Source organism: Azolla caroliniana, unplaced genomic scaffold (genome assembly GCF_043228905.1).
Source record: "Azolla caroliniana isolate FFs.n. ecotype wild unplaced genomic scaffold, voAzoCaro1.0.p SCAF_20, whole genome shotgun sequence".
Taxonomy (NCBI): Eukaryota; Viridiplantae; Streptophyta; class Polypodiopsida; order Salviniales; family Salviniaceae; genus Azolla; species Azolla caroliniana.
In genome coordinates this window covers 13093208-13120320 of record NW_028230455.1, presented here as the reverse complement: position 1 = coordinate 13120320, position 27113 = coordinate 13093208, and the positions used below count along the sequence as shown (strand labels likewise).

The following is a 27113-nucleotide window of genomic DNA, read 5'->3' as shown; positions in this document are numbered from 1 at the left end:
TAATTAACAAAAGGTTGGAACACTATGCATGTTGAACTTAAACGTAGTTTTTGTTGGCATTGCCTTTTAAAGGATGCAATGTTATGACTTTCACTACTTATGTTGGGTAAACATAGTCAATATCAATGTTACGAATGTAAAGCCATTTCTGTAGGAGTAAAATGTTGGCGTGCAAGTTCTTGTACCCAAACTTATGGAGAGTTCTTGTAATGAATGTCAAACTATGATGTTTGATTGTAAGTTGAAAAACATGACTTTAATATTGTAATGCAAGTATTCACGTTTGTATATTTATTTAATAATATTTCAATAAGGAGGTTCGTAGGCAGAGACAATAATTGTCACAAACATATTAATGAATTCTTTGAAAAGCTCGCCCCATCCATCCAAATAGCAATGCTACTTGAACAAGAAAATACCACTAGATTATGCAACTAGAAGTAAGCATCAAGAATGCACTAAATAAATAACAATCATATAAAATTTCCATGAGCAACACACTCAATAATGCACATCATTCATTGTATATCATGCAATGAGTTGTGGGTGAAGCCGACCATTCACATTTACATATCATGCCTGCACATCATGTTGCATATAGGGAACATTTTCAAGGTCATTGACTACAAAGAAATGATCACATTTACTTTTTTGCCTTACTGTCTTCTGCAATCAACACCTACAGGACCAAGACACCGAGCAACAAAATGGGATAACTGATATCATTGTAAACCAAGAAAATGGTGTGGGCCCACCTCATCCAAGATGGGCAAAATAACACACCATCCAATAGGCCTTCCAATAACAATGTGCATCTCCAAGTGGGCAGCGGGAAGAACGCATTTCACACAATACCACTTGCAAACACACCTGGATCAAAAAGGCACATTTGTTTTCTCTAGAAGGGGTTACAATGCACCACAATGGTAGTTGACCCCAACCCAATCTCCCAATCAACCCCTCCGAATGCCATCCCTCTTGATTCCTCAAGGACATATTTAGCTTGCTTAGGTTTAAATTAGATCTGATCTATCTACCTGCACCTTGTCTCCGTGATGACAAAGGACAAAGCTCTTTTGAAGAATTTGTCTTAACATTAAACAGAGCTTTTCAATTGCTTTGTAATGGATCGAGAAAAATTTAACAATTAGAAATATACATAAAAAAACAGCCAAACAAGTAAAGAAACACATTTATTGTAAAGAAATACATGTATATTTCTCGATTATTATTTATTATCCATGGTTCTGAGTTAGTGACACATAACAATAGCTTGATTAATCCTGTACAACCAGCTATGAGGTTAGTTCAGGGAAGATAGTGTGCCCATATCATCTTCCTTGTGTAGAAAGCTCTACTGCTTCACCAAGTATTATGGCAGAAATTCATTCATCAACTGTAGCCACAGCAGATGCATAGCTTACACTACTATCTCGCTTGTTCATACACCGACTCGATTGTTCATACTGCAAGAACTTGATTTTCATCGGAGTTGAACAATTCTTTGCCATCTGCATGGATCATATGGGTATCATATATACATATAGATATGAATAGTGGAAGCTTTTCGCTTTACATGCATAAGCCAAAATATTGAAATGAAAGCTTTCTAAAGTCATGTATGCATTCATAACAGATTGAAATGAAGCTTAACACATGTAAGCATTCGCAACTTATCAAAATGAGCACTTAACTCATGAACGCATTCACAACATTTCAAAATGAAAGTTTTAGCTTACATGCATAAAGACTGCAATTGGATGGCGACCACAAATCGTATTTTTACAATCTGAAATGTATGATCTGAAAACTTCAGGATTTCCTGATTCTATAGCTTGCATACCATTATGGTCAAGTGACTCTATGTATTTATAGATAGGACCTTGTCTTTCATCGTATCGGATATAATCGAATCTACATATCAATCACAACAATTTTTGTTAGAAAACTCGAGAAACCATATATTCATTTTAATCATAATACATATGGGAACAAAATTAAATATTGCTAACAATTTTTAGGCAAAATTAAAGAATGATATTTGCATTTTTTTCTTTCAGTGTACTTGCCTTTGTCCCCAGTGACAAAAATCAGATGAGACTGAAAAGAAGTTTGACGGATCATCGATATATTTTGCAAGAATTTTACCATATGCCTCCTCACCGTGAGATGATAGAGCACCGACAAGAATTGGTACAATCTTCACAGACTGCCTGGTTCAAGAGGTCAAAAAAACATGTATGAAGTTGCTTCTCAAGAAAGAGGATAACCATGCTTTAAAGTAGATTCCTCGACCTATAAATGAAAGCACTCAATTCCATGGCAAAAGTTCTCTTTTTTTACCCCTTGAAAATCTTAGCCAAGTAAGGCAAATGCATCTCCATGCTATGTTCTGCTTCATCTACACTTATGCTCATGTCTTCAAACTTGCCACTACTTTTCAATTCACTGTAGACTGCAGAATGTGAAAAAGTCAGTGATGGCAGTGAAAAGCAGAAACTAGAGGTGAAGGAAGAGCACTTCCATAATGTTTTAGTACAAGGGAATTTGGAAGTATGAAAATTACATTACAGGTGAAAGTAGTGACCTAGATGGATATTGTGGATCTAGATGCCCAGAGAGAAACTCAAGTTCTAGTGGTTAGTAATTTTATTTAGATAAATTTTTTATGAGAATCAAGTACACATGCTAAGTGTAACTGTAGGTTTGAATAAAGCATATCATTAGCTACACAAAGTAGACATCATAAATACTAATAACCATGGAAAGACATTAGAAACGCAAAAGAAACATAGACATGAGAGCATCCTCATAACTATCAACTAATCCAATGGAGTAAATGTTTTTTATATACATCCATGGTGAAGTATCGAAAGAAAGAGACCATCCAAAGCCCCTACAGAATGCTGTGTAACAAACACCAGCACACTATCCAAAGTTACCAGCCATAACTATATGGAGATAATAAATAAATGAACTGACTGAAGTCTCCAAAACAAAATAGTGCAACTCTAAGACCATCAAACCCAACTTTCACAGCTGTAAATTAAATCCCAACACAAGATTTTTGACATAAATAAGCCAACTTCAGGATTAGAGCAACAATTGAAGAACACCATACACCTCAAAAAGAAGGTAACTTACAGGATCTTCGTTTTTTCATTGAAACTGCAAAGTAAAACACTCCACTAGTGACTTCACCACAAAGGAAAGGAAAAATCATCCCATGACAAAAGCCAGTCATACCCAAGTGACTGAGATCTTCAATTTACACATAATGAATAGCCAAAACAATTGATGCTTTCAAAGACCGAAAATCCTTTTTGCAAACTTACTTTATGCAGGTATCAACTAAGATGAGCAATCAACTGAAAAGATGTAGCTTCTCTTCAGATATCATAGATCGTGTAACTTCCTGATTATCATCTACCATAAGTGTGCTCATCATACATCATTTATCACCTTTCTATGTTGAACAATTCATGAGTTCTCTATGACAGACTATAAATAATCATTTATGGAGCATTTACGTGTCCGTATCTGTACAACTAGTAATTTTTCATTGATAGCACCATCAAGCCAAAGCTCACTAGCCATTTCTTTCCAGTAAGTTTCCACTATTGCTCACTCTTGAATCACCATGGCAAGGCCACAAGCTTGGAATCAATCTTCACTTTTAGCTCCTAGGAAAGATACACCATCCGCAAAAACAAGGACATATACATTTCAGTTGTACTATTGGTATATCATTGCCGTCATCTTTGGACTTCGGGATAGATTTCTATACCTCACAAAGTTATTCTAGTACTATCAATAAACCATAGCTAACATTCTTTGGACTTTCAGAAGAAATAAGTCTATGTTCTGCAAAACTTATTTCACAGGGAATACATTTGAAGCAGTGCAAGGGTCAATTCATATCCTTATTCACCCATGCGTGTCCTACGTGATGATAATGGGATGGTAAAGATGCCATGTACGGTATGATACAACGCACAATTATATAACCTTTGAAGTTGTAGATTTGAGGTTGAGGCAAATTGGTAAAATATTTCTATAAATCTCACAAAGCATTTCAAAACATAAGTGAAATAGCAATAATATACTAACCATGTCAAACACCTATTATGTTTTTCTTTCTTTTGTACATTGTAAATCTTATGAATTTAGTTTATACATTTTAGTAACCTTGTATTACATGCAAGTTACATATTTGCCCGTTTTTGTCTTAAAATAGCTCCATACATAAGCTACAATATTATGTGTCAAACCTAATCTGAAGATGAAATAAAACCTATGTAATATACCTTCTTGAAGCTAAAACAATTTTAGAAAATCTCATCCATACAATAAAATGATTAAAGGTTGTGAAAAGGTTTAAAAAAACATTTTTCAATAGCTTTTCTATTGACGGCCTATTATATATCAAGCACTATTTGTCTTCAAACAGCTCCACATATACACTAAATGATTATAGAGAGGTAAAGCCAGTCTCAAGATGAAACCCATGAAACAAAACGACCAGATATCGCAAGTGATGCTTAGCGAAAATTTTACCTTCAAGATCAATGGGTAAATCTCCCAACGGTGTTCGGTATATAGACACCTTTGATAGTGCACATTTCCGCGTATAGTAATGATGAGAGGGTCCAAGAAGAAACACTCTTGATCTTTCAGACAGAAAAACAAAGGAAAAAGTATGTTATGTGCTAATCAAGGACGTAACTGGCATATTTTCAGGGTTTAAGCTATATATAAAGACTGTTCTATGTTGGCTATACAAGAAGACGAGAAAAGGTTACATATATAAAGGAACATACTATTATATTTATTTCATGAGATCTTACACAGTTGTTGGATCTATGTTTGCAAATGCGTAAGCTGCACATCTACCAGAATAACTATATCCAGCATGGCTACAAAAAAGATAATAGTTATGTCAGCAAACCATTCAAGTTCAAACCAATGGAAAGTTAGAAACAAAATAAGATAACATAAATAAATGAAGAAATAATTATGTGAGTAAAAAAACCCGACGGTGCAATAACTGCTCTTGCATTAGGCTGTTTCTGCAAACCACATCTCTCAAGCCATGTATCCAATTCTTTGCCGAGTTCAGAGGCTATACTTGCAAAGAAAAGAAATGTTTTCCTTAGAATACAAATAGTCACAGGGGAAGAACCAAAAAGAAACAGAAGGATTTGGCAATATTAGATTCTTGGTTACTCAAAAAAATACACGAGTTCTTCTTTATTTCCTCAACTTTCCCCCTGAGTTCCCATTTATGTCCCAATGTTCCCTCAGCCATGCCCTCTCAAGTAAGCATTTGTCCTATTTGTTGTGGTAATAAAGAAAAACACAGGGTATTTCAGGACTCAGGAACAAGGAACACTGTGTCTCTGCAGATAAAATTGAGTCGAGATATGAGATTTTCTCCATCAGAAAAAACATATGACATGGATGAAGCCGTATGAAGAAAGCAAAACGATACACGCAAATCAGGAGCATATCTTATCCTCAGAAATTAAACAAAAAAACGACAACAAAAGGACTGAATGAATCTATACTAGAATTATTTGAAAAGAAAAGAACAAACAGGAATCGGACCCTAAACCTTAAGTACAAGTGAATCCATGGAGACTAAAAGAAGCAAATATGAAAAGACAAAAACAAACTGAGAAAAAAATACCGTTGTCGGTGTACCATGATCCGGCATGGGAAGCTTTCCGATCCATGGCCCGAGGAGAACGATCCGTCTCCTCCCCCTCTCCCTTCTTCTTCTTCTTCTTCTTCTTCTTCTTCTTCTCCCGCTGCTGCTGCGATACTTGTCTTCTTCTTCTTCTTCTGCAGCTACTGTTTGCTTATGATTTCTTCTTCTCTTCTTAGAATGGAAACCTGATGGATCTTTCGATCATCTTTTACCTTCTTCTCTTCTTAGAATGGAAGCCTGATGGATCTTTCTACTCTATCTCTTATTCATATGTATATGTAGATACAGTATATGTATATGTTACATGTATATGTATATGTGTATATGTATCTGTATATGTATATGTATATGTATATGTATATGTATATGATACATATATATGTATATGTATATGTATATGTATATGTATATGTATATGTATATGTATCTGTATATGTATATGATACATATATATGTATATGTATATGTATATGTATATGTATGTGTATGTGTATGTGTATGTGTATGTGTATGTGTATGTGTATGTGTATGTATATGTATATGTATATGTATATGTATATGTATATGTATATGTATATGTATATGTATATGTATATGTGTATGTATATGTATGTGTGTATGCATCTTCTTCTTCTTGTGTTGCCATGTCTTATGTTCGCCTTGCCCCTACATCGGATGTATGTGTATATGTGTATGTGTATGTGTATGTATACATGTCTTCTTCTTCTTGTGTTGCCATGTCTTATGTCCGCCTTGCCATGCCACTATGTCTGAATGCCCCCACCCCCCTTCGAACAAAGAAATCAAATACCCCACTCATTCATTCAACATGTAGTGGACTAAATGTCTATTAGTTTTATAGGCATGAGTGTTGGTGTTAAGATCCTTAGATATGAGGTTTGTAGTTAGGACATGGATGCTCGGTTCTTTGTTGAATCATGATGATGATCGACCATGTAATGCATCATTCAACGTGGTCAAGAGTCCACTCGAATGATTGATATTGTGTGCTATGATCGTGCGTTTGTTGTGGCATTTGCATGCTTGCCAAATATCTAAGTCATGTGATTGTAGCTCCTCGACTGAATATCGATGGCTAAACTCTAAGGGCATGGACTGAATATCATGAACATCAAAATCCTGGGACCTGAATTGAGCGAATATTTTGACATGGATTCAGAATGAGGTGATAGAGTCCTCCAAGATAGCAAGCCCATAACATGTATTTAAATTTTATCATTGATGTACATTGAATGTCTAGCTAAGAATAAAATAATAACTCGTATATGGTTTTGATGATATAGTTCTAGAAAAGATAATGTTTTATTTTGTTTGTTGGTAGATACAACGTATGTGCTTGTACAATTGGGTTACTATGATGCAATTGTTGTATCATTGACCAATGAGCTTCGAAAAGCTTCATTCATGTTACGATTCTATCCCTCCTAATGGGAGAAGTCGGATGATCGATTGGGAGAATCGGTAGTTGAAATCGGGTCCGTCGGTTGGATTGACTAGTGAGTCGACTAAGTGAAGGAAATGAAGAGTCGACCATTCAGGTCGACTAGAACGACTAGAGGAACAACTTGGAGATCGACCAATTTGGAGGTTGACAATATTGGGTGGATGATCCAAGTGAAAGAATAAGCCAACTAGTCGGGCTGACCGATGGTCGAAGACAATACCGACTACTGGAGCTGACCTTATGGTCGAATAACTGTTATTATTATATTACAATAATAACTTATTCCTGCTATAAACATGTGAAGCTAGGGCAAACTTTTGTGTGAGTTGTGCAGTTGTAGAAGAAGTTGAACTGTGTAGAACAATCGAGCATTGATTGAGAGAAGTAGGAGACAAGAGAGGTGAAGTGTAGGCATAGTTAGGGGAACTTGCCAAAACCCTAAGCGGTGAATACTTGTTAAGCAAAGTCTTTGAAATCTATTTCCTCTTGCATCTCTGTCATATAGTGAATATCTATTGCCTCTTAGTTTTCCCCCATTTTAGGGTTTCCACGTAAATCGGATGTATTATGTATTATTTCTATTTTTTGTTATGTATATCATAGCCTATAGGAGTCTATCTTTCTTGTTGATTTACGGTCTTATCAATTCACACATAAAGTCCATGGGACATTAGACTAAACTTTCATTTGTGATGTTTGGGAAATGATGCATGGAACTTATATTGCTTGGATCGAGCCAAGAATGAGTATTCTTGTTAAGTCAACTTGTGGTTTTAAAGTAGTTAAGCCTACATAGTTCAAATATAAGTCTAGCAGAGGACATTGGGTGGTCCTTGTTCTTTTGTGAACTATGTCTACTCAAGCTCATGTTTGTTTTACTTAGCTCATTATCAATCAATCGATGTTGTTAAGTTAAACTTGCACGATCTACTTGCATGAAAGCTTATTGTTAAGACACCACGACAACCACAATGCTATACAAACAAATCGTGCTCAAGCTTATGAGTAGTTTGTTGTGGACAAGATAAGTGTTGGTTTTTGTGGACAATATAAGTGGCAATCATTCAGTGAGCATGTATAAAGTTTGAATGCCATAAGAGTGTATCACAAAATGTAAAATAAGTGTTAAATATGAAGTAATAAGGAAAGCGATCATTGGTTATTTAGCCAATGTTAAAACTTTAAAGCCAAATGATAAGATTATGACTTATCAACCATGTAAAAGTATTGGCAAGTGTTAAATACGAAGTAATAAGGAAAGCGATCGTTGGTTATTTAGCCAATGTTAAAACTTTGAAGCTAAATGATAATATAATGGAGAAGGAGATGCATGAGTTTGGTAGTCGTTGCTTTTGTGGCTATATAGGGAGATAAAGTATTATAAGGTCGGGATATAGGAGCCGAAACTCACAACATTGATATTTGACATGCAATTGTTGATAATTGGATAAAGAAATTTTTCCTTGTCCTTGTATGGATACTGCTTCAATGAGAACTCGATAGTTTATTCCATTAACGCACCTGGATTTCATTACTATGCATTAATGAGGCGGCTCCATTACATACCCTTGCCACAAGACATACAATAAGCTCTTGTTAATCTTTTGCATGATTAGCTTCATAGTTCAACAATGATTCTAATATGTTGCATTCATAAGAAAGGGGAGGTTTCCACACAAGATGTAGAGATCCTTTGAGTGTTGGTTTTGCATTCTTACTTGACACTGATTGTGAATCTCTCTTGTTGCATTTACCGCGTTCTATTGAGCCATTCTTAGCATTGTTGATTCTTTTTGGGCCTTTTTTTGTTTTTAGCATTCTAGTATTTTGTTCTTAGTATTTCATGAGTGTCAAATGGATCTGTCCATGCATGATTTGGATGGTCATGTTCACACTTGGTTTTTATCTTTATGTCCATAATGCGGTGAAAAGTTACACCCAAGATATCAGTGCCCATCCTTAACCCAAGTCGAGTGCTAGGTGAAGTTAGGCATAACAGGAGATGCGTCAAAGAGCCTTGATTCAAGGGATTGTTGGTCAATCAAATACAAATCCCTAACCTCTATGCTCGCTCGCCACATTGACATGAAATCTAGCAAGTTTCTATCAAACATGTCGTCATGTAAGCGAGCTGGTTTTGCACAAAGGTGAGTTAAGCATGGCTTTTTCTGTCCACTCTTTGCTTGGTCCCGAACGTTAAGCCCCGAGCAGTAAGACCCGTATGACGCATTTTCTCCATCAGATATCCAATTTTAGCACCAGATCGGCATGGATGTCCGTCTGTCCACCTACCCGAGTCTGGACGTAAGCATCGGGTAGTAAAGATGTTTACACATGTGTTTTCTTCTTCTCCAATTACGAAGAAGAGCCATGCCATCTGCTTGGGCGACAAATCACAACGTGTGAATGTCAGGTGTGTGTGTGTATGTGTATGTATGTATGTGTGTGTATGTGTATGACATATGTATGTATGTATGTGTGTGTGTCATAGTATATATTGGAATGCTTTGGCAAACATTCGTCTTCATACGGATGAAAACGAATGCGTATGTTATCAAAACATTCTTTTGTTTTGTTTTGTTTTTTACACTTTTTACCTTAAAAAAGAAAAAGAAAAAGAAAACTTATTGGCCCCCCTATTTTGGCTGATAAAACTGATTAGAGCCCCTCTTTCAGTGAAGGTTCTATTGATAATTGAAGCTGAAGACAGTTGGGGAGACATGTTGTGAAGCCAAAATGGGGGATTAGCAAAACTACCAGAAATTTGGGTGGTTTACTATATACTTGCCAAAATAGAGGGGCCAAAAAGTTTTTTTTTTAGGGGGCCAAAAAGGTTTCTTTTTTTTGAATGAATAAATAATGAATACAAAAGTATGGTATTTACCATTCCTAAATAAATAATGAATACAAAAGTATGGTATTTACCATACGTTGAGGGTGTTTACTATACTCGAATGATTGAAGCATTCTCGAATGCGGAATGCACGTATGTACGTATGGTTCATACTATGGTGTGTGTGAATGTAGGCCCAGGGTTGCTGTGTGCAGGGAAAGCTTACATACATATATTGGCTTCTTCTTGTGAAAAGTTTTGGCAACAAAATCTGAAACCCAAGATGTGAATTGGTGATGGAGGATTGCCCAATCCGTAGATAACAGTATTCTCTCTTCCATTCGTGTGTGTGTGTGTTGGGGGGGAGCGGGAGAGAGAGAGAGAGAGAGAGACAAAAGAAGAAGAAGAGAGATACCAATGGGCGATGTTAGCAGGTTTACGATGAATTTGAGCCATGGATATGGCCAAATTAGGCATGCTGGATATCGTACATCACCTCCATTTGCGCATACACATATTGGATCCATCAAAGCTTCATCATCATCATCATCATCATCATCATCATCATCATCATCATCTTCTTCTTCTTCTTCTTCTTCAAGCAAATTACCTACATTGCCTTCTGGTCATCGTGTAGAGCAAACCCTATTCTTCAGCGAAGAGTCAATGGAGAAGAAGAAGCGGGGAAGTGGTCTCTCTATCGGCGATGATTTACCATCTTCTTATGTACATGATGACCCTTTTAAGAACTTGCCGCCTCGTCGAGGAGGTGTTCTTCTTCATCCCACATCTCTTCCAGGACCATTTGGTATTGGTGACCTTGGAAAAGAAGCTTTTTCGTTCATTGATTGGCTTCATTCTGCTGGTTGTTCGCTCTGGCAGGTGCTTTCCTTTCAATGACACTGGTATATATTGTAGATGATTAGACGCCGGTATCTACACTATATGATTAGATATTGGTACTATATGAATAGATATTGGTATGTACAGTAATGACTAGAACATGTTTACCAATGTAGGATTCACTTGTACAGACACTATTAGATACTTCCATTTAATGAAACTCGTATAATGAGTAGAATAGGTTTACCAATGTAGGATTCACTTGTACGAACATTATTAGATACTTCCATTTAATGAAACTCGTATATATGGTAGATCCCTACAATGGTTTCTTTAGTATTAGGGTTCACATGTGTGAACACTATGGCATGCTTACATTTGATGGCACTCCTATACACCCAGATGACTAGACACTTGTATATATGTATTGTAGATGAGTTGGACAGGTTTACCAGCTGCACAGTTTCATGTTTGAACACTACTAGATACTACCTTTTATGACACTGGTATATGTGGTAGATGACTGGAATTGGGTTGGGAACTTCATCTATGTTTCCGGTGATTTAGATTCATTTCTAATATAGTTGTATGACTGCACATCGTCATGATTCACATAAAAGGGTCCCACTAGAGGCTCGAAGTTTCACGGGTGACCTTTGTTGTGTGACAAACTCTGTATTATTGTGATGGCTTCATTATTCATGGTATATTGCTAGCATGAATCTTTCAGCCTGGGATTCAAGGGTGAGATTTGTGGTTTGAATATCCCTTTATATTCATGGATAGGACACACCTATTTATGGTGAATGATTATAGCAGATTTAGTTATCTAGGTTCAGGGGCTTCCTTCATGATGTGAACTAAAAAATAGGTCCTTTCCATTCTGGGAGATGATACTGACATTCATTGTAGATGACTGGGATGAGTTTATTGTTCTAGTGTTCAATGATGATCTTTAATCAATAGGATAAATGTATAGTCCAAGAGGCTAGAAATTTGAAAAGTTGGGGATACTGTGTTGTTGGTAAGGGAATATGTTATAAAGGCATGGTTGGAGATGAATCTCATCTACTTTTCCTGTGATCATAGATTCATGATTAATATAATTGTCTGCCTTCATGTCTTCATAATACTAACAATTTTTTTTTCTTGGGATAGACCAACTTTACTGGATATCAAGTTAAATGTTTGTATATTCCTGTCACTCTTCACAGATATTTCTCTAAATCACGAGCTCAAAAATGGCCAGATCAACGAATTCGTGAATAAGGATATCATCCTCAATAATGCTGCTTTCACATATTATACCATGTATTTGCTTACATTCATCATTGATATAATTGCCTTCCTGTCTTTATGATTCACATATGGAGGAATGATATATATGGTGCTCCTTTGTTTCAACCTCTAGAGAACATAGAAAATTATGTGATATGTGTAGGAATCTATTCTGTAATGTTCCATCCTTGTGCGGAAAGGGAATGATGCATTCATCCAAGCCCTTTCTGTATCCTAGTGCACAATGTCCCTTTTGTTTTACATCATCCAATTCCATGTGACACATCCAAAGAGGGCACTCGAGGCTATATTTGAAAGGGGGGAGAGATAATTTTCACCCAGTGAAGTTTCAGCCAGGTACTTTATTGTGCACCACGACCAAGAAACCATGCACTCTCCTTACCTGTAAATCAAGATCAAGGTTTGACATTATGAAGCGATTCTGTGCAAACTCTAAACTTGGAACTCAAGACAAAATATAGTATCAAGATCAATTTTTGGTTACTTGGAAGGCATTCTGTGCCATAACATTAAACCGTAAGCCCTAAAACCTAGCAGGATTGTAGAGGCTGTGAACCTAGACAATTGGCAAATCTGGATATCAAAATCAAGGTTTGGCCACTGTTAACTGCGAGGCCATTGTGTACCATAATCTCAACCCTAAACCTTAAACTCTAAAGCCTAACCCTTAATCCTAAAGTCTAAATATTCTTCCAGGAGTCTGATTTGAACTCCATTTGATTAGAACTTGACTCTTACTTTGTGCATGCAAAAGTAAATATGGATCTGCACATAGATAGATACACACTGCATTTATAAGGATCTAATAATCTATAGAAATCCTTGTTTTTGTTTGATATGTAATACATAAACCACCAATTATGCTCCAAAAGAATGTGAAATCTCTAAACCAAGATGAAGAAGAAACCAATGGAAAATGAATTTATCAACATAGAGCAAATAATTTAGTTGAACAATTACTCATTTGTATCACCTGAGTCGGTAGGATTGTTCTGAGGCAGTCTGATCATTATCCTTTTTTATTTCTTGAGCCACTGGAGTCTATTCCTACCAACTGTTCTTTGCATATGGATGTATATGTCTTGCTAAGAGTAAAAGCCTAATATGAAATGGTCATGCAACAGTGATAGCATTTTGTCTGGATAAATGTTGGAAATTGGTCTCCAGAATTGCACAAAACCTAATTAACACAGCAGCTTATGACATAAAAATTTAAACTTTTGTCTTTGTTTCCCAGTTGATTGGATGGTAGTGGAACAGTTTTACAAATCAGTGATATTTAGTAGAAGACTTGATTTCCTTTGTGCTTAAGATAAAGTGTAGAAGAGAGTAAGTGTGGAAATCATGTTTCAAGTTTTGATTGCAATTTCTATGGATGATTATCCAACAAATATCCTGTACTATAATCAATATATTCCCCATTATTTTTCTAATGAATTGGTTGGAGTTTATTAAACTAAATTTGTCATGCTGTTGTATCGTAACTTGGGGAAGACATGTTTTACTACTGCGTTTATGAAGCTGAATATCTCTTGATAAATCTTACCATCTAAGGCTGCCATTTAGGTTCTCCCATTGGTGCCGCCTGGTCGCAAATCTGGTGAAGATGGATCTCCATATGCAGGTCAGGTATAGATACAATGGTTATACTTAAAAAATAGGGCAATTTTTATTATTGAACTTCTTTGAACTTCTCTGCAAAATACTAATGCTGCTTTCACTTTGGTAGGATGCCAACTGTGGGAACACGCTTCTAATATCCTTGGAAGATCTTGTAGAAGATGGTCTTCTAGAGATTACAGATCTTCCAAAATCAATGTTTGGATCTCATATTGTGTTTTAATTTTTTTAATTTGTTGAAGTTCAATATTCCCATATTTTGAAATGAAACGTTTGTGCTGTTTCAGACCTGTAACAAAAATAGACTTTGATGCTGTTGCAAAATTAAAAGATCCACTGATAGCTAAGGTGCACATTTACGCTATGATTTATGGTGTGACTTAGCTCTATTAGTAGATTTCAGAATATATCTTTCAGCATGGGCGAAGTTTTTGAGTGCTTATTTGGGTATTCTTTATAGGCTGCAAAAAATCTTGTTAATAGCAAAGGTCCTCTCAAAGATGAGATGGATATATTTCGAAAACAGCCAGAAATATCAGGTAAGCTCTACCACTCTGATGGAACCAATGCACTATTTGATTCATGCAATATAACCATATCTTTTGTGTATGTTTCTTTGACTATTATTAAACACAAGCCAATACAATTTTGCATAGCACCAGATCTTAAATGAAAGATTTTTTTCAAAATTTTGAGGTGAACCATTTTCTAATCTTTGAGGAATCCAATCATGGAAGTATATACTGTATAATTTCTCAAAAGTTGTAATTAAATTGATCATTAGTATTAATACAATTTCTTAAATTCATTTGTTGAAGCTTGATGTGCCATATACAGATATGTCTTGATGGAGTCATTTTGTTATGTATCAGGGTGGCTTGAAGATGCAGCCCTTTTTGCTGCACTCGATAATGCATTGAATGAAGAATTCTGGTGGAACTGGCCCATTCCTCTTAGGGACAGGCATCCAGAAGCTATTGAAGCTGCTCGTAGAACTTATAACGATTTTGTGGGTTGATGGTTATGTTGTGTTAGACCAAATAAAGAGATAAAAGTATCATAGGACAGCTTGGGGCCAAGTCTACCATTTGATGAATGATGAACTGGTTTTTATAGATTGATGCATTTGTTGCTGAACAATTCCTATTCCAAAGACAATGGCAAGCCCTCCATAAATATGCAAACAGTAAGGGCATTGGTATCATAGGAGACATGCCGATCTATGTTGGAGGCCATAGTGCTGATGTTTGGGCAAACAGAGACCAGTTTGAATTGGTTAGTAGGCAGAGGTTTAACTAAAATTGTTTCGCCATGATAATAAAATGTATCATAAATCTTGTCAAGTGGAAATCTTAATCATAGTTTGTTTCACATGATGTTTGCATAGGATAAGTCTAGTGGAAAGCCTCTTCTCGTCAGTGGTGTACCACCAGATGCTTTCAGTGCAACTGGTCAACTTTGGGGAAGGTGTGATTTATTTATTATTATCATTATTATTTTGAAACTGAAGGAAATTAAAATTTTTTATATACTTTTGGTACATTCTCTTATTATTTGTAATCCAGGAAGGTCGGTTTCTTTTTTCTTAAAAGACAATTCTAATTCTGATTTATTTTGGTATCTTTCACGATTTTCTAGTCCTTTATATGACTGGAAAGCTATGTCAGAAGATGGATACACATGGTGGATTAAGAGAATGAAGCGAGCATTTGATCTCTACGATGAGTTTCGGATTGACCATTTCCGTGGTCTAGCTGGCTATTGGGCCATACCTGCAGGTTTTGAGTTGTTCTAGTAGCTAGAATTTGCTCAATTATAGAAACTATGATTTATTATGCTCATGTCAATTTGTTTGTGACAGATTCCAAGACGGCAATGACTGGGACTTGGAAGGTTTGTATCAATCCCAACAAACTGTACCATGCCTTCTTATTCTACTTCCAAGATATCATGAACTAACAGGATATCATTACAGCTGGGTCCGTGTGAGGAGCTTTTTGATGCTGTTAAAGGAGCTGTAGGAAAAATTGACATTATCGCTGAAGATCTTGTAAGCAGTTGTCACAATAAAGAATGAAATTCAGCTTCTTTTGAAGTCACACTTTGAAAAAGAAACACAGTTCAACTAGATGTTTTTTTCTGTCTTTGTTTAGGGCATCATAACAGGTGATGTGTTGCGACTACGCAAAGCAATCAATAGCCCAGGAATGGCAGTTCTTCACTTTGGTAATCATTGATGGCTTTTCTACGGTAAACACAAAAAAGGAACCAGCTACAAAGGCTATAACTATCTTTTTTTCAGCATTTGGTGGAGGTCCAAAGAATCCTTACCTTCTCCACAATCACGATAAAGATCAAGTGGTGTATGCTGGAACTCACGACAATGATACGGTAATGAAATTTGGTGCTGCTTCCTTTGTGGTTCTTTGGATTGTTTTGCAGCACTGTGATGTTTCTTTATTGCAAACTGACTGAAGAGCTTTACATAGAGGCTATAGCCCATAGCCCATAGCCCTAGGTTTAAGGTTCAAGAAGTCTCTTTCTATAAGCTAGTCACTCATGAGGTGAGTACAAATGACACAGTTTGCCATGCATGTAGAGGGTAAGGCAACACATCTGTTATTTCCCAAGGCTTCAATTTGGAACAAATTTTTGGATACTTGGTTTCATTCTCAAAGCCACCTCACAGTACATCCATTTTTTCAATTGGGTATCAAGGGAAAATGTGGATATCATGTAACCACATGGTTTTCAATCAACCTGCTGTAGATGAATTTTTCTTCTTTAAGCAGTCTCTTAGGCAATCATTGCATTATTGTCTCCATCTCTGTGATATTTCCCTTGCCAACTTTCAAATATTATATTTGAGTACTTTGAGCACAGAATTGTACGACGTTAAGTTTTGTGGGCTTTTACCTCTCCTTGAAGTTTCCCACTAATAATATAAAGCATTTCTTAAAAAAAGAGATGTCATATCTACCCCATGTGCAATGACATTATGGTCTCTCGGTAGATGAGTTCAGTAATTAAGAGGTGAACTTTGCTGTAGACATTCCTATTCACTATTAGGTATGAAACAATTATTGTCGAACTTTTAAACAGCAAAGCACTTTGCACACCTCTCTCCACTTCAAAGCATTATAAGTATTAGGTATGAGACAAGCTTTTTGCTTGGAAATGGCAAGAGGAAGAAGGATATTCAATCTGTGTCCTTTACTTTCCTCTAACTTGAGAATCTCACATGTGCCGAAAACCAGATTCCGTTGTCTGTTTTTATCTTATTTACTTTTATATTTACTGAGTAATACTTATTCTATTTTGATTTGTTGTTCTCAAAGACGAGGCTACACTTAAGATGTAATCTCTTGTTTGGTCTTATAGGCCATTTTGGCCTCTTAAAAGACGTTAATATATCTTTCTTTCTTTCTTCTTTCTAACCATGTGTTTGGCTAGACCAGGCAGGGTGTTTGGCACGACTCACCAATTTCATTTAACGTGATGGATCTTCCGGGTACTATCATTATGAGCCATGATGCTAATACCATAGAAGTAGATTGAAAGGCAGTTCAAAAGGACCGATGAAGTTGGTAAATAATTGTTATTTAACTTCTTGAGTATCATTCTTCAAAGTGGCCCCCCAAAGAAACAGAATCCCCATAGAGCATACAGCATGTGCCCTTCTTTCTATGTTCCTTGGCTTGTGCATGTTTTTCCATTTTTCTTTCTCAGCTTTTTATACGTGTTTCTCTTCTTATCTTTTTATCTTATTTACTTTTATATTTCCTGAGTAATATTTATTTTATTTTGATTTGTTGTTCTCAAAGATGAGACAACACTTAAGATTTAATCTCTTGTTTGGTCTTATAGGCCATTTTGGTCTCTTATAAGACGTTAATATATCTTTCTTTCTTTCTTTCTTCAAGGGTATTTTCTTAATTTGGAAGTTCCAGTTGTAATTTGTATTTATGAAAGCATATTTTACTGATAAAGTAGCCTTGCAAATTCCAACATTGTGCTGTCATACTTCATGTTTATATCCTGTGAGGTCGTGTAGTTTTGTTGTTTATATCATAAATATATGCAGACGTCTGATTTCATGAAAGAACATTTCTTTTTCTCTTGAGGCAACCTACCACACAACTGAGCTCAACTCAGATGTGACATGAATATGCTAAGGTACTATATAATATCTCTAGTAAGTCCCCACTCTCCCACCCACATGGCTGATACCCACGTGAGTCCACCTTTTTTGTTCAACAAAATGTATGAAACACCATTGATCAGTTACAACTTGGGAGGCCGAAGATCATGGTGGATTGGTAGGTGAACACTTTATCAATGCTCAGAATACCTTGCTTCCATTGCTGGCATGCATCTTCAATAGAGCTATATGTGAAGGTTTCCCTACTAGCTGGACAGAACATACCATTGTGCGAATCTTCAAGAGCAGAGACTGCATGATGCTGAGCAATTATAGGAGAATCATGATTGGACATTACATAGCTAAATGATATAGTTCAATCCTAGAGTCAGAATTGAGCGTATGGGCAGAGATGAACTGGCCGCACAAGAAGCGCTAAGGAGCCGGGAATGGGAATTGAAGACAGCGGCCGAGGCCGAATTAAAGAAGACTGCTGAGAACCTCCGCCGGGCAGAGGAGAGCCTCCGGAAAGGCCATCAAGCGTACGACCGGCTAAGGGAGGAAAAAGACAAAGTGTTGCAGGAAAAGGACAAGCTGCGGAAGACGGCGGAAACAGAAATTGAACGGCTAAAGGAAGAGCTCCGCCAGCAGAAGGACTGCGAGGACCGGGCTCGTCGACAGATCAATGCACGGCTCAAGCAAAAGACAGATGATTTTGAGCACTTGCACCGGGACTACAAACGGCTGGAAACGGAGCATAAGGAACGGATGGTCGAGCTCCAGCAGGAAGTTGATCGGGCCGCGACGGCGATCGCCAACGAACGTTCGGAAAATACAAGACGGTTGGACGAGGCGGAGAAGGTCCAGATGGAGCTCCAAAGGCAGCAGCAGGAAGAAAAGGAGAGAGCGTCAACGGTATTGCAGAAATTACAAAGCACATATCAAAGGCAATTGACGCATTACAAGGAGCAGGCAGAAGACAACGTCAAAATCATCAAGCAATTGAAGGAGGAACGGCAAGCGACGGAGACCAAATTGCAATTGGGAACGGGCCGGATTCAGTGCATCCTTTGGGCATGGCTGAATCAGACAAAACGCTTGATTGACGAAAGCTCCGTAAGATGGTGGACAAAGTGGGCACAAAATGCGGTGGAACTCCAATTGCTATGGGCGGACGTTGACTTCCGAGGACTTCACCGCCATACGGGACGAGCTGGCCGACGACTTCCAAGTCCTGGCGGATGAACAGTTGGCGCAGGTCCGACAACTCGTAGCTCAGCTAGATGATGATAGGCTGGACGCTCAAATCCAGTTTGAAAGCTACGAGCGGTCCCGGGTTCGGGAAGAAAAAGCACGAGAAGCGGCAACGGTTAACCTTAGTGATGAGGAACCGTCGCCGGCCGAGGGCCAGGCCGGAACCAGTCAACCGGAGACCACTACGCCGGAGGGAGTAACGACGGAAACGCCGGTGCCAGAGCAACAAACAGAGGAGCCGCCGCAGCAGCCACCAAAGGAACCGTCGCAGCGGCCACCAACAGAGCAGCAACAACAACAACAACAACAACAACAACCAATTTCAGATGAACCATTGGAGACTCTCGAACAAAGCATTCTGGATATTTTGGACGAGGAATAGCAAGGGTCGGATGAGGATTCGACGTACAAGGTACTGTCCCACGGACGTGCCATGTGTTACCTCGTACGAGATGTACGGAGAGTCAAGTGTGATGAGCGAGGGTCGAATGTTATCATAATGTTGTGTATGTGTAGGGGGCATAAATGTAATTGTGAGTCGATACGTATGTGAACACATGCACACGTGTGTGCATGTGGATGGATACGAGGAGGTATGAGTGAGTGTCCAGTATGAATGCTCTAGGGGGCTTACACCCCTTTGTATCTACCCCCTCTTGTACTATTTAACCCCCTTATGGGGAATGAATGAAAAATGAATCATTTCTCTCTATCTATCTCTCTTTTAATCTCTCTCTCTCTCTCTTCCCTCCCCTTAACGTTGAACCCCCTTGGGAGGGGGGTGGAGCCATTCTAGGCACCACCCCCCACCCCGCAATGCTTCTCAATGCACATGATCTCTCTCGCCATCAATCCCATACTCTCCATCATCATCATAACCACCATGTCTATTTTTATCATGATTATCATCGTCCTTAACCCTAGCCCTAAACATACAACACTCTTCGACTAGTAACATTGTCTGAAGATCGAAGGAAGGAGGATTCTCTCTTGTGAGAGCAACCGATCTTATTGCAGCGAATCGAGGTGCCAAGCCTCCGAGGCCTATCTGCACCATTTCATCGTCGTCAATGCTGACATTGATCGATCCAAGGGCGTCGCACAGCTCCTTGATCTTCAAGGTGTAGCTGCCGATTGACATGTCCCTTTGTTGAATATTGTTCAACTCTTGCCGGAGTTGAAGTTTGCGAGCAGCCGTATTGGCCGTGAAGATTTTCTTGAGGTTCTCCCACTCCTCCTTTGGTGTTTTTGCCTCTCGAATGTTACTGAGCATGTGGTCATGTGTGCATGACGTAAGGCAGTACAACACATGGCTCGCAACCGGCTCCCAGGTTGGGTAGTCGGCTTGTGTCGAGTTGGGTTATGTTTCTTGCGCTCCTTCAATGTAGCCCCAATAGCCTTGACCGACAAGGTATTGGTGCATCTTGTACTCCCAAGATGCAAAGTTGTTTCTGTCAAGCTTTCCGGTAGGAAGAGCGCTTCCCATCTGGGTGTTCATGTTGACTCTTCTCTATGATATGGATTGTGCAGAGGTTGCTACAACAATCGGCTGGTTCTTCGTGAATGTAGGCTTTAACACAACACACGTGAATAGGCTTGGATTAGACTACCAATCGCTCTGATACCATGTAAAGAAACGAGAGTGATTGTGTGCGGCGGAAGAGAGATGTGTGTGTGAGAGAGAGAGAGAGAGAGAGAGAGAGAGAGAGAGAGAGAGCTCGATGTATACAGAATGCAAGTAAAAAACTATATTATCAAAGGAGAGGAATACAAGATTCTACAACCAACTAGTTACAAAATAAGGTGGGAGGTGCTTATATAGTCACCTTTTCTCTATATTCTCTTTCTACAACCACCTCTTAACTAAGGGAAGGTGGAGACTTAACTACGCTGAATATGTATTATAGAACTATAAGATTCTATGACACACTAGTTACTATAGTAGGTGGGGGGGGGGGGGTGTTCACACACTAGGGAAGTGAGTTTGATTCTCAACAGATCCATGTTTCCGGTTTGTGGTTCAGCACATGCTTATGATTTAACTGACCAATGGAGGAGTGAAATCGTTTATCAAATCTTGTCTTTCCTTCGAACTATTTTACTTCATTTCCCACTTGATGTTCCTTAATTAAGGCAAATCTTTGCTTGTCAGTAATTTCACGTATTCTTCATTCATGAATAGTGATGAACTCCATTTCCTTCTTGACTTTATTGAAGCAGATAGATATTGTACCTAAATTTGATTAGTTAGGCGGGGATATATTGAATGCACAAATCTTCTCTTGATTCTACTGGTCACCTTTTTTCTAGAGACAAGTTCAATCATGACATGTTCAAGTTTGTCACTTGGATGGGAGATGCAATCAAGTGGTTCATACATTTGCCATTTGATCCATGTTTCTGGTTTGTGGTTCAGCACATGTTTATGATTTAACTGACCAATGCAGGAGTGAAATCGTCATTTATCAAATCTTGTCTTTACTTTGAACTATTTCACTTCATTTCCAGCTTGATGTTCCTTGATTAAGGCACATCTCTGCTTGTCAGTAGTTTAATGTATTCTCCATTTATGAATAGTGATGAACTCCATCTCCTTCTTGACTTTATTGCTTATATCGATCAATTGCCACCCTCAACAAAATTGAGGCAGATAGATATTGTACCTAAGTTTGATTAGTTAAGCAGGGATATAAGGAATGCACATAATCTATTTTCTTGTCTCGCATTTGATTTGTGACTATTCTACTGAAAATATATATTGATGTTTTTTCTTGTTCATGCTGCGTTTAAGACCCTTGGCTGGTGGCAACGAATAAGTGATGAGGAGAAGGAAGTTGTAAGTAATTTGGCTGTATAACATAAGTAGAGAAAATGGTTTTGCTTTTGAAGTCTGAAGTACACTTTCTTTATATTTTTTGTGTGGGTAGGTTCGAAGCTATTTATATATTGAGGATGAGGATGATATTTCTTGGGTCTTTATAAGAGCAGCAATTTCCTCAGTAGGACGAACAGCAATTCTAACAATGCAAGACATACTAGGACTCGACAATTCAGCCCGAATGAACATCCCTGCAACACAGGTTCAGAAAATTTCTTTCAGCCATTATCGTTACTATTATTTCATTTTCCTTCAGCCATTATCTTTGTTCTTCTAATTTTCATGTTCCTTATGCAAACTCATTATTTCTTTCCTTGTTCTCATAAAAGAGACAATTTCCAGTTTTAGAGGTGATTCTATATCTTCGTTCTGTTTTCACATTCCTTATCAGTGTCTTTATTACTAACCACCGAGTTGTGGAAATACAAATTTGTATGATAAAATTGTGAATTAACCGATAGCATAGTGACCTAAATATATTAGAAGTAATGAAGTAATGATCAAATAATGATGCTTTTTAAGTGTCAATACTAAGAATTGTTTTCACAAAGAAAGTATGTTAAGACCCATGGCAATTAGACTTCAACTGGTGTCTGTAAGTTCACATAGGTTTACATTTTTTGTACATTTTGTATAGGCAATTAGAAAATGTAATGGACATACTAATGACAAAGTATTTCCCTTTTTCGTTTAGCACATAATGTGTTGTACATATGCCATGTGAGTGAATAAAAGCATAGATTAATTATTTCCCCTTCTCATTTGTAAGGCCGGGAATTGGGGCTGGAGAATTGGTGAATCTGGAGTTATTGAGAACCTAGACAAGGAAGCGAAACGACTCCGACAATTACTTGGTCTTTATGGTCGCCTTCCGAAATTGTCTAAGCGCAAAGAGGAGATCAAGGAACCACCACCAACCGAGAATGATGAGATAAATGAACAAGCATCAAATGAGAAAGGGACTAATGAAGATAATTAAAGATTCATAACCTGATGAGGTTATCTTTGCATAAATTATCTTGTTTCTCTTTTGTGATCCTTTCTTGTATTCCATCCAAAATAAATGTAATATAATTTATTGGGTTTCCCTTTGTTCTTTGAAAAGCCTAATCTTTGTACTATGTTTCAATACGCAACTAAATATTTTATAACCCTCATCTGAAGAAAATGTATTTCAAAGAGATCGGAAGTTTTTGTAGGAAGAACTATGCTTCTTAAGAGTTGTACTTGTTGAATGAGGTCTTTGCAAGAAACCATGATAAGTTTGTTGTCATCTTTTGTATGAAAGTTTTAATAAGTTGAAGTTTTACATTTTATCGCACTACAAAAAGCAAGAGACTCATAGTGATTTATCAAAATCTTTTAATGAAGACATTTTCTATGGTGCTAAAAGCAATGGCACAAGTGTATATTCAAAAAAATGCTGAAAAATATAACTGTCTTTCATACAGTTACATGAGAAGTAGTTTTCATTGAAATAGTCTATGGTGGTATTCTTTCTGTTTTGGTCTCAATGTCATACTAAATGCTCAGCTCTCTTTCTTTGATGAGTCATGTTCAATGTGATTTTTCTTGATTATTACACATTCTTAAAGAGGAATATGGTATCTTATACTTGTTAAATTGTGCGACATAATAGATGGAGCACAATATCGTCACGTCTGCCATCTACATCATGTGCCTATGGTTATTCTATGACATTGTGCCAACATTCCTACAAGAAGATTCCATGTAGCTGCTTCTGGAAAAGGCTCATTACTATAGAGGAAATAAATTAGTCCATATTATTCGTACACTTTGTTTCACACTGTCCATTGTGTGTGTGTGTTTAGTTGGAGACTCTTGCAAGATTATACTCTTGTGATATGGTTTTTAAAAACATTTTCATGTGTATGACTAATGAGTTTGGATTGAAAATACATCATGGGTTTTGAACATGATGATGCGAGCTTAGTAGTCTTCAAAACTTGGAAGGACCATAGAATCTCCTTGCTCATTGGCAACTCCAATCACATTACAAAGAGTAATCTCAAAATTGGAACAAACAATGATAATTTGATTGTTAATACAAAGCGTTATGATGGTTCATACATGGATAGACAAAATAGTTTGTCTAGTGTTCTAATATTCAAAGTGAAGAAATTTAAACAAGTGTGAGTAAACATAGCAACTATGATTCTCTTAATGTAACTAGATGCATTGTCATCTAATAATGGTATTCACAACCCTCACAAAAGCATTGAACTATAAAATGTTGTACTTACTCTAGTAGCAATTGTTCTAGCATTAAAATTGCATGCATACATGCTACATGTTCAGGGGAAGTTGTCATGTGGGGTGTTTCTAAATGATTACACGTTTATATAAGGTCAAAATATTATTTTAGTATAGTCTCTTTGTGAAAACATGTGGTGTGGGGAACACCTCATTTTGATTTTAATTTTGATTTAAGAATTGTGAATCTTGAGTTAGGACAAGCAAAATAAGTCTCTAGATATCATAGAATCTTTATGCTCACTTCCAAAATCATCAATGTTGAAAGAGGAACATGTGTATCATGATTCCTCAAGGCATAATGATGACAGTAAAGAAACATAAATGGACAACAAAGATTAATAGTCAAACGGTCGAGGATCAACATGCATAAGTTCTAGTTTATGATAGATTACTTAATTTGCAAAAGCCTTCATTCAATTTTAAAGGTGCCAAAAAGAGGTTACATAAACAATAAGGTGCAAATGTAGTACGGTTGTACATGTGAGTTCGAATTATTTCTGAACATATAATTTTGACCCCATTGATAAAGACATACTTCTTCATGGTGCTAACAACAGTGTAGGAATCTTGAAAAACAAGAATCACGCTTTGCTAGACCAGATCCCCAAAGCATTTCACGTCAAATTTTTAAAAAAATACAGGAAATGTAGTACTCTCGTTGCTTGTTCCCATGGCTAACTTTCTTGATGCTTAACTATTGTTTGAATAAATGAAAGCCCCCGTGACGCTATTTCTCACATTGTGGGGGAGCAAACAGTAGAGAAAATGTAAACTTGAATAGGGTCTTGTAAGAAAGAAATGATGAGTGAATAAAAACTAATTCACACTCAAGAAAATGTGAACTTCAAAAATGTCTTGTAAGAAATCAAATTAAGGGTAAAAAAACAAATGCTTTTCAAAAAATTAAGGGGACAACTTGCAATGATAACCCTATAAAACAACCTAGTTTATAAGGTTTCAAGTTCCAATGACGACTATACCACATGTAAGCTAATTTGACTTCATACAATAGGGTAGGTTGAAGAAAACAAAAATAGGAACAAACAAATTGTCTTTTGGATTTGCCTAGAAAAGCTATTTTGTTTTTCCTAGAAAGTTTGAATATCTCCAAACAAACAAATGAGTCATTCAAACCTGGCTATAAACAAATTGTGTGTGATGTTTTTTGTTGTTGTCATACATTATGTACCTCGGCAAGTACATTAAAAGTCTTTACCCCACATTCTACATATACTACCACACTCTCCTACCTTGCTGGATGTAAATTTCCATATGCCTCAAATGTTTACATGATCAATGTGTATTCTCTAATATTATAAAAGAAAAAGTGCTTTTACATTTGATATTTGTAGATGTAGGGGTTGAATTTAAACGTAGAGTGGGGTGTTAAAATTTATGAACGTTTATTTTCACGTCTTCCTCTATCAAGATTCAAACCAAGGATATTTGAAATGAGTTAAAGAGACAACAAATTGGTGCAATGAGTAAAATAATGGACCTCAAAGGTAAAGAGATAACAAAGTCATGAAGTTAGTAAGCACATTGCCTAGGACCAAAACCCAAACAAGGAACAAGTGATCTAATGAGTGGCTTGTGAACTTGTAATGTCGAATCAAGTCCAACCCCCACTACTAGTACACAATTCGAATGACAAATGGTTGTAGATGGGGAACCCACTCAATGACCTAGAGAGAGAGAGAGAGAGAGAGAGAGAGAGAGAGAGAGAATGTGCCTGTGTGTATGTGCACACTCACATCACACAAGCGCATGTGTTATGTTCTAGTAAAGTTGTGTAATTAGTAAGATTGCACTCGTGGTTAATGAATATGGCTTACCACTAGAGTACAACCCCAATACAAGAAATCACCCTAAATCATATTTGACTTCATTGAGTTGGTAATTTCTCCTCGGAAAGATGGTCATTAGCTTGTTTGTCTTATAATAATGAGACATTATCACAATGGCTATAGCTCAAGAGTCAAGACTCATGACACACATAAACACTTGTGCGCGCACACATTAAAGAATACAATTGAGAGGGAGAGTGTTTGCCCAAAGGGTGAAAACTTGGTAAAAAAAAACGTACAACAAGAAGTCATGTTTAAAGAATACAATTGCCTTTTGAGATCATATTAAGATAGCAGGGTAATGCTGCATTTACTGTAGAGCATTAATACTTTTTAAAAAGTTATTTCTCTTTTCTGAAAAAACATAACGTTGAAACTTGGTAAGGATATTGCATTTATTGTCAATTTGGCAATGTTGCTTTACAAACATTTTGATTTGCTTCTCCAACATCTCCTTGATGGGTAAAAGTTTGTGAGGTTCATGCATCAAATATGACTTTTTTGCCAACATATTTTACATTCCACAATGTGCACTTATTGTGATCAGTTGTAGCACATCAAGCTAATTTCCCATTAATACCTTTGTTTACATGTAAATGTGTACTAGGTACTAGGATCATGCATAAAGACCCCATTGAAGAGTTCGCTTAAATCCTAGCTAGCATTACGTGCACATGGGACCATGTATGGTGTTTCTAAACAACCTCCCAATGTACTACTACCACACTCAACACTTCGGTGAATAGTTCAAAATCCTAGCTCACATTTTGTCAACATCAGAAGATACAGCCTGGTTCAGTTATATACACACTACAAATGCACTAGTATAGTGCATATAATACATTGTTGAAATTTTCTCATAAATCCTAGTTTAGATTACATGCACACGATGATAAACACAACTCACATTGATGCATTATAAGGAACCAGAGTTTAGAAATCTTGA

The 27113-nt window shown here is 37.1% G+C and overlaps 2 protein-coding genes across 4 annotated transcripts; one reads left to right on the top strand and one right to left on the bottom strand.

Moving 5' to 3' along the window:
* Window positions 1-1174: 1174 nt before the first annotated feature.
* On the bottom strand, window positions 1175-5928 carry LOC147851103 (AmmeMemoRadiSam system protein B). The gene is made up of 8 exons (XM_087335801.1): window positions 5690-5928; window positions 5038-5122; window positions 4848-4916; window positions 4558-4670; window positions 2344-2455; window positions 2070-2213; window positions 1740-1914; window positions 1175-1511 (listed from the first exon to the last, which is right to left on the bottom strand). Exons 1-8 carry the CDS (start codon window positions 5733-5735, stop codon window positions 1386-1388), a joined length of 870 nt encoding a protein of 289 aa, XP_087191927.1. The 5' UTR covers window positions 5736-5928; the 3' UTR covers window positions 1175-1385.
* Window positions 5929-10372: 4444 nt separating this feature from the next.
* On the top strand, window positions 10373-23263 carry DPE1 (disproportionating enzyme). 3 transcript variants are annotated; one of them, XM_087335661.1, is made up of 16 exons: window positions 10374-10890; window positions 13717-13779; window positions 13880-13968; window positions 14058-14118; window positions 14231-14309; window positions 14643-14779; window positions 14887-15045; window positions 15158-15237; window positions 15409-15548; window positions 15632-15663; window positions 15746-15820; window positions 15924-15996; window positions 16073-16161; window positions 21957-22001; window positions 22093-22245; window positions 22813-23263. In XM_087335661.1, exons 1-16 carry the CDS (start codon window positions 10426-10428, stop codon window positions 23020-23022), a joined length of 1950 nt encoding a protein of 649 aa, XP_087191787.1. In that variant the 5' UTR covers window positions 10374-10425; the 3' UTR covers window positions 23023-23263. The 3 variants fall into 3 exon arrangements, with proteins under 3 accessions (XP_087191786.1, XP_087191787.1, XP_087191788.1); XM_087335662.1 differs by having other exon boundaries at window positions 10741-10890; window positions 13717-13774; XM_087335660.1 differs by lacking the exon at window positions 15632-15663 and having other exon boundaries at window positions 10373-10890; window positions 15409-15561; window positions 15727-15820.
* Window positions 23264-27113: the final 3850 nt, after the last annotated feature.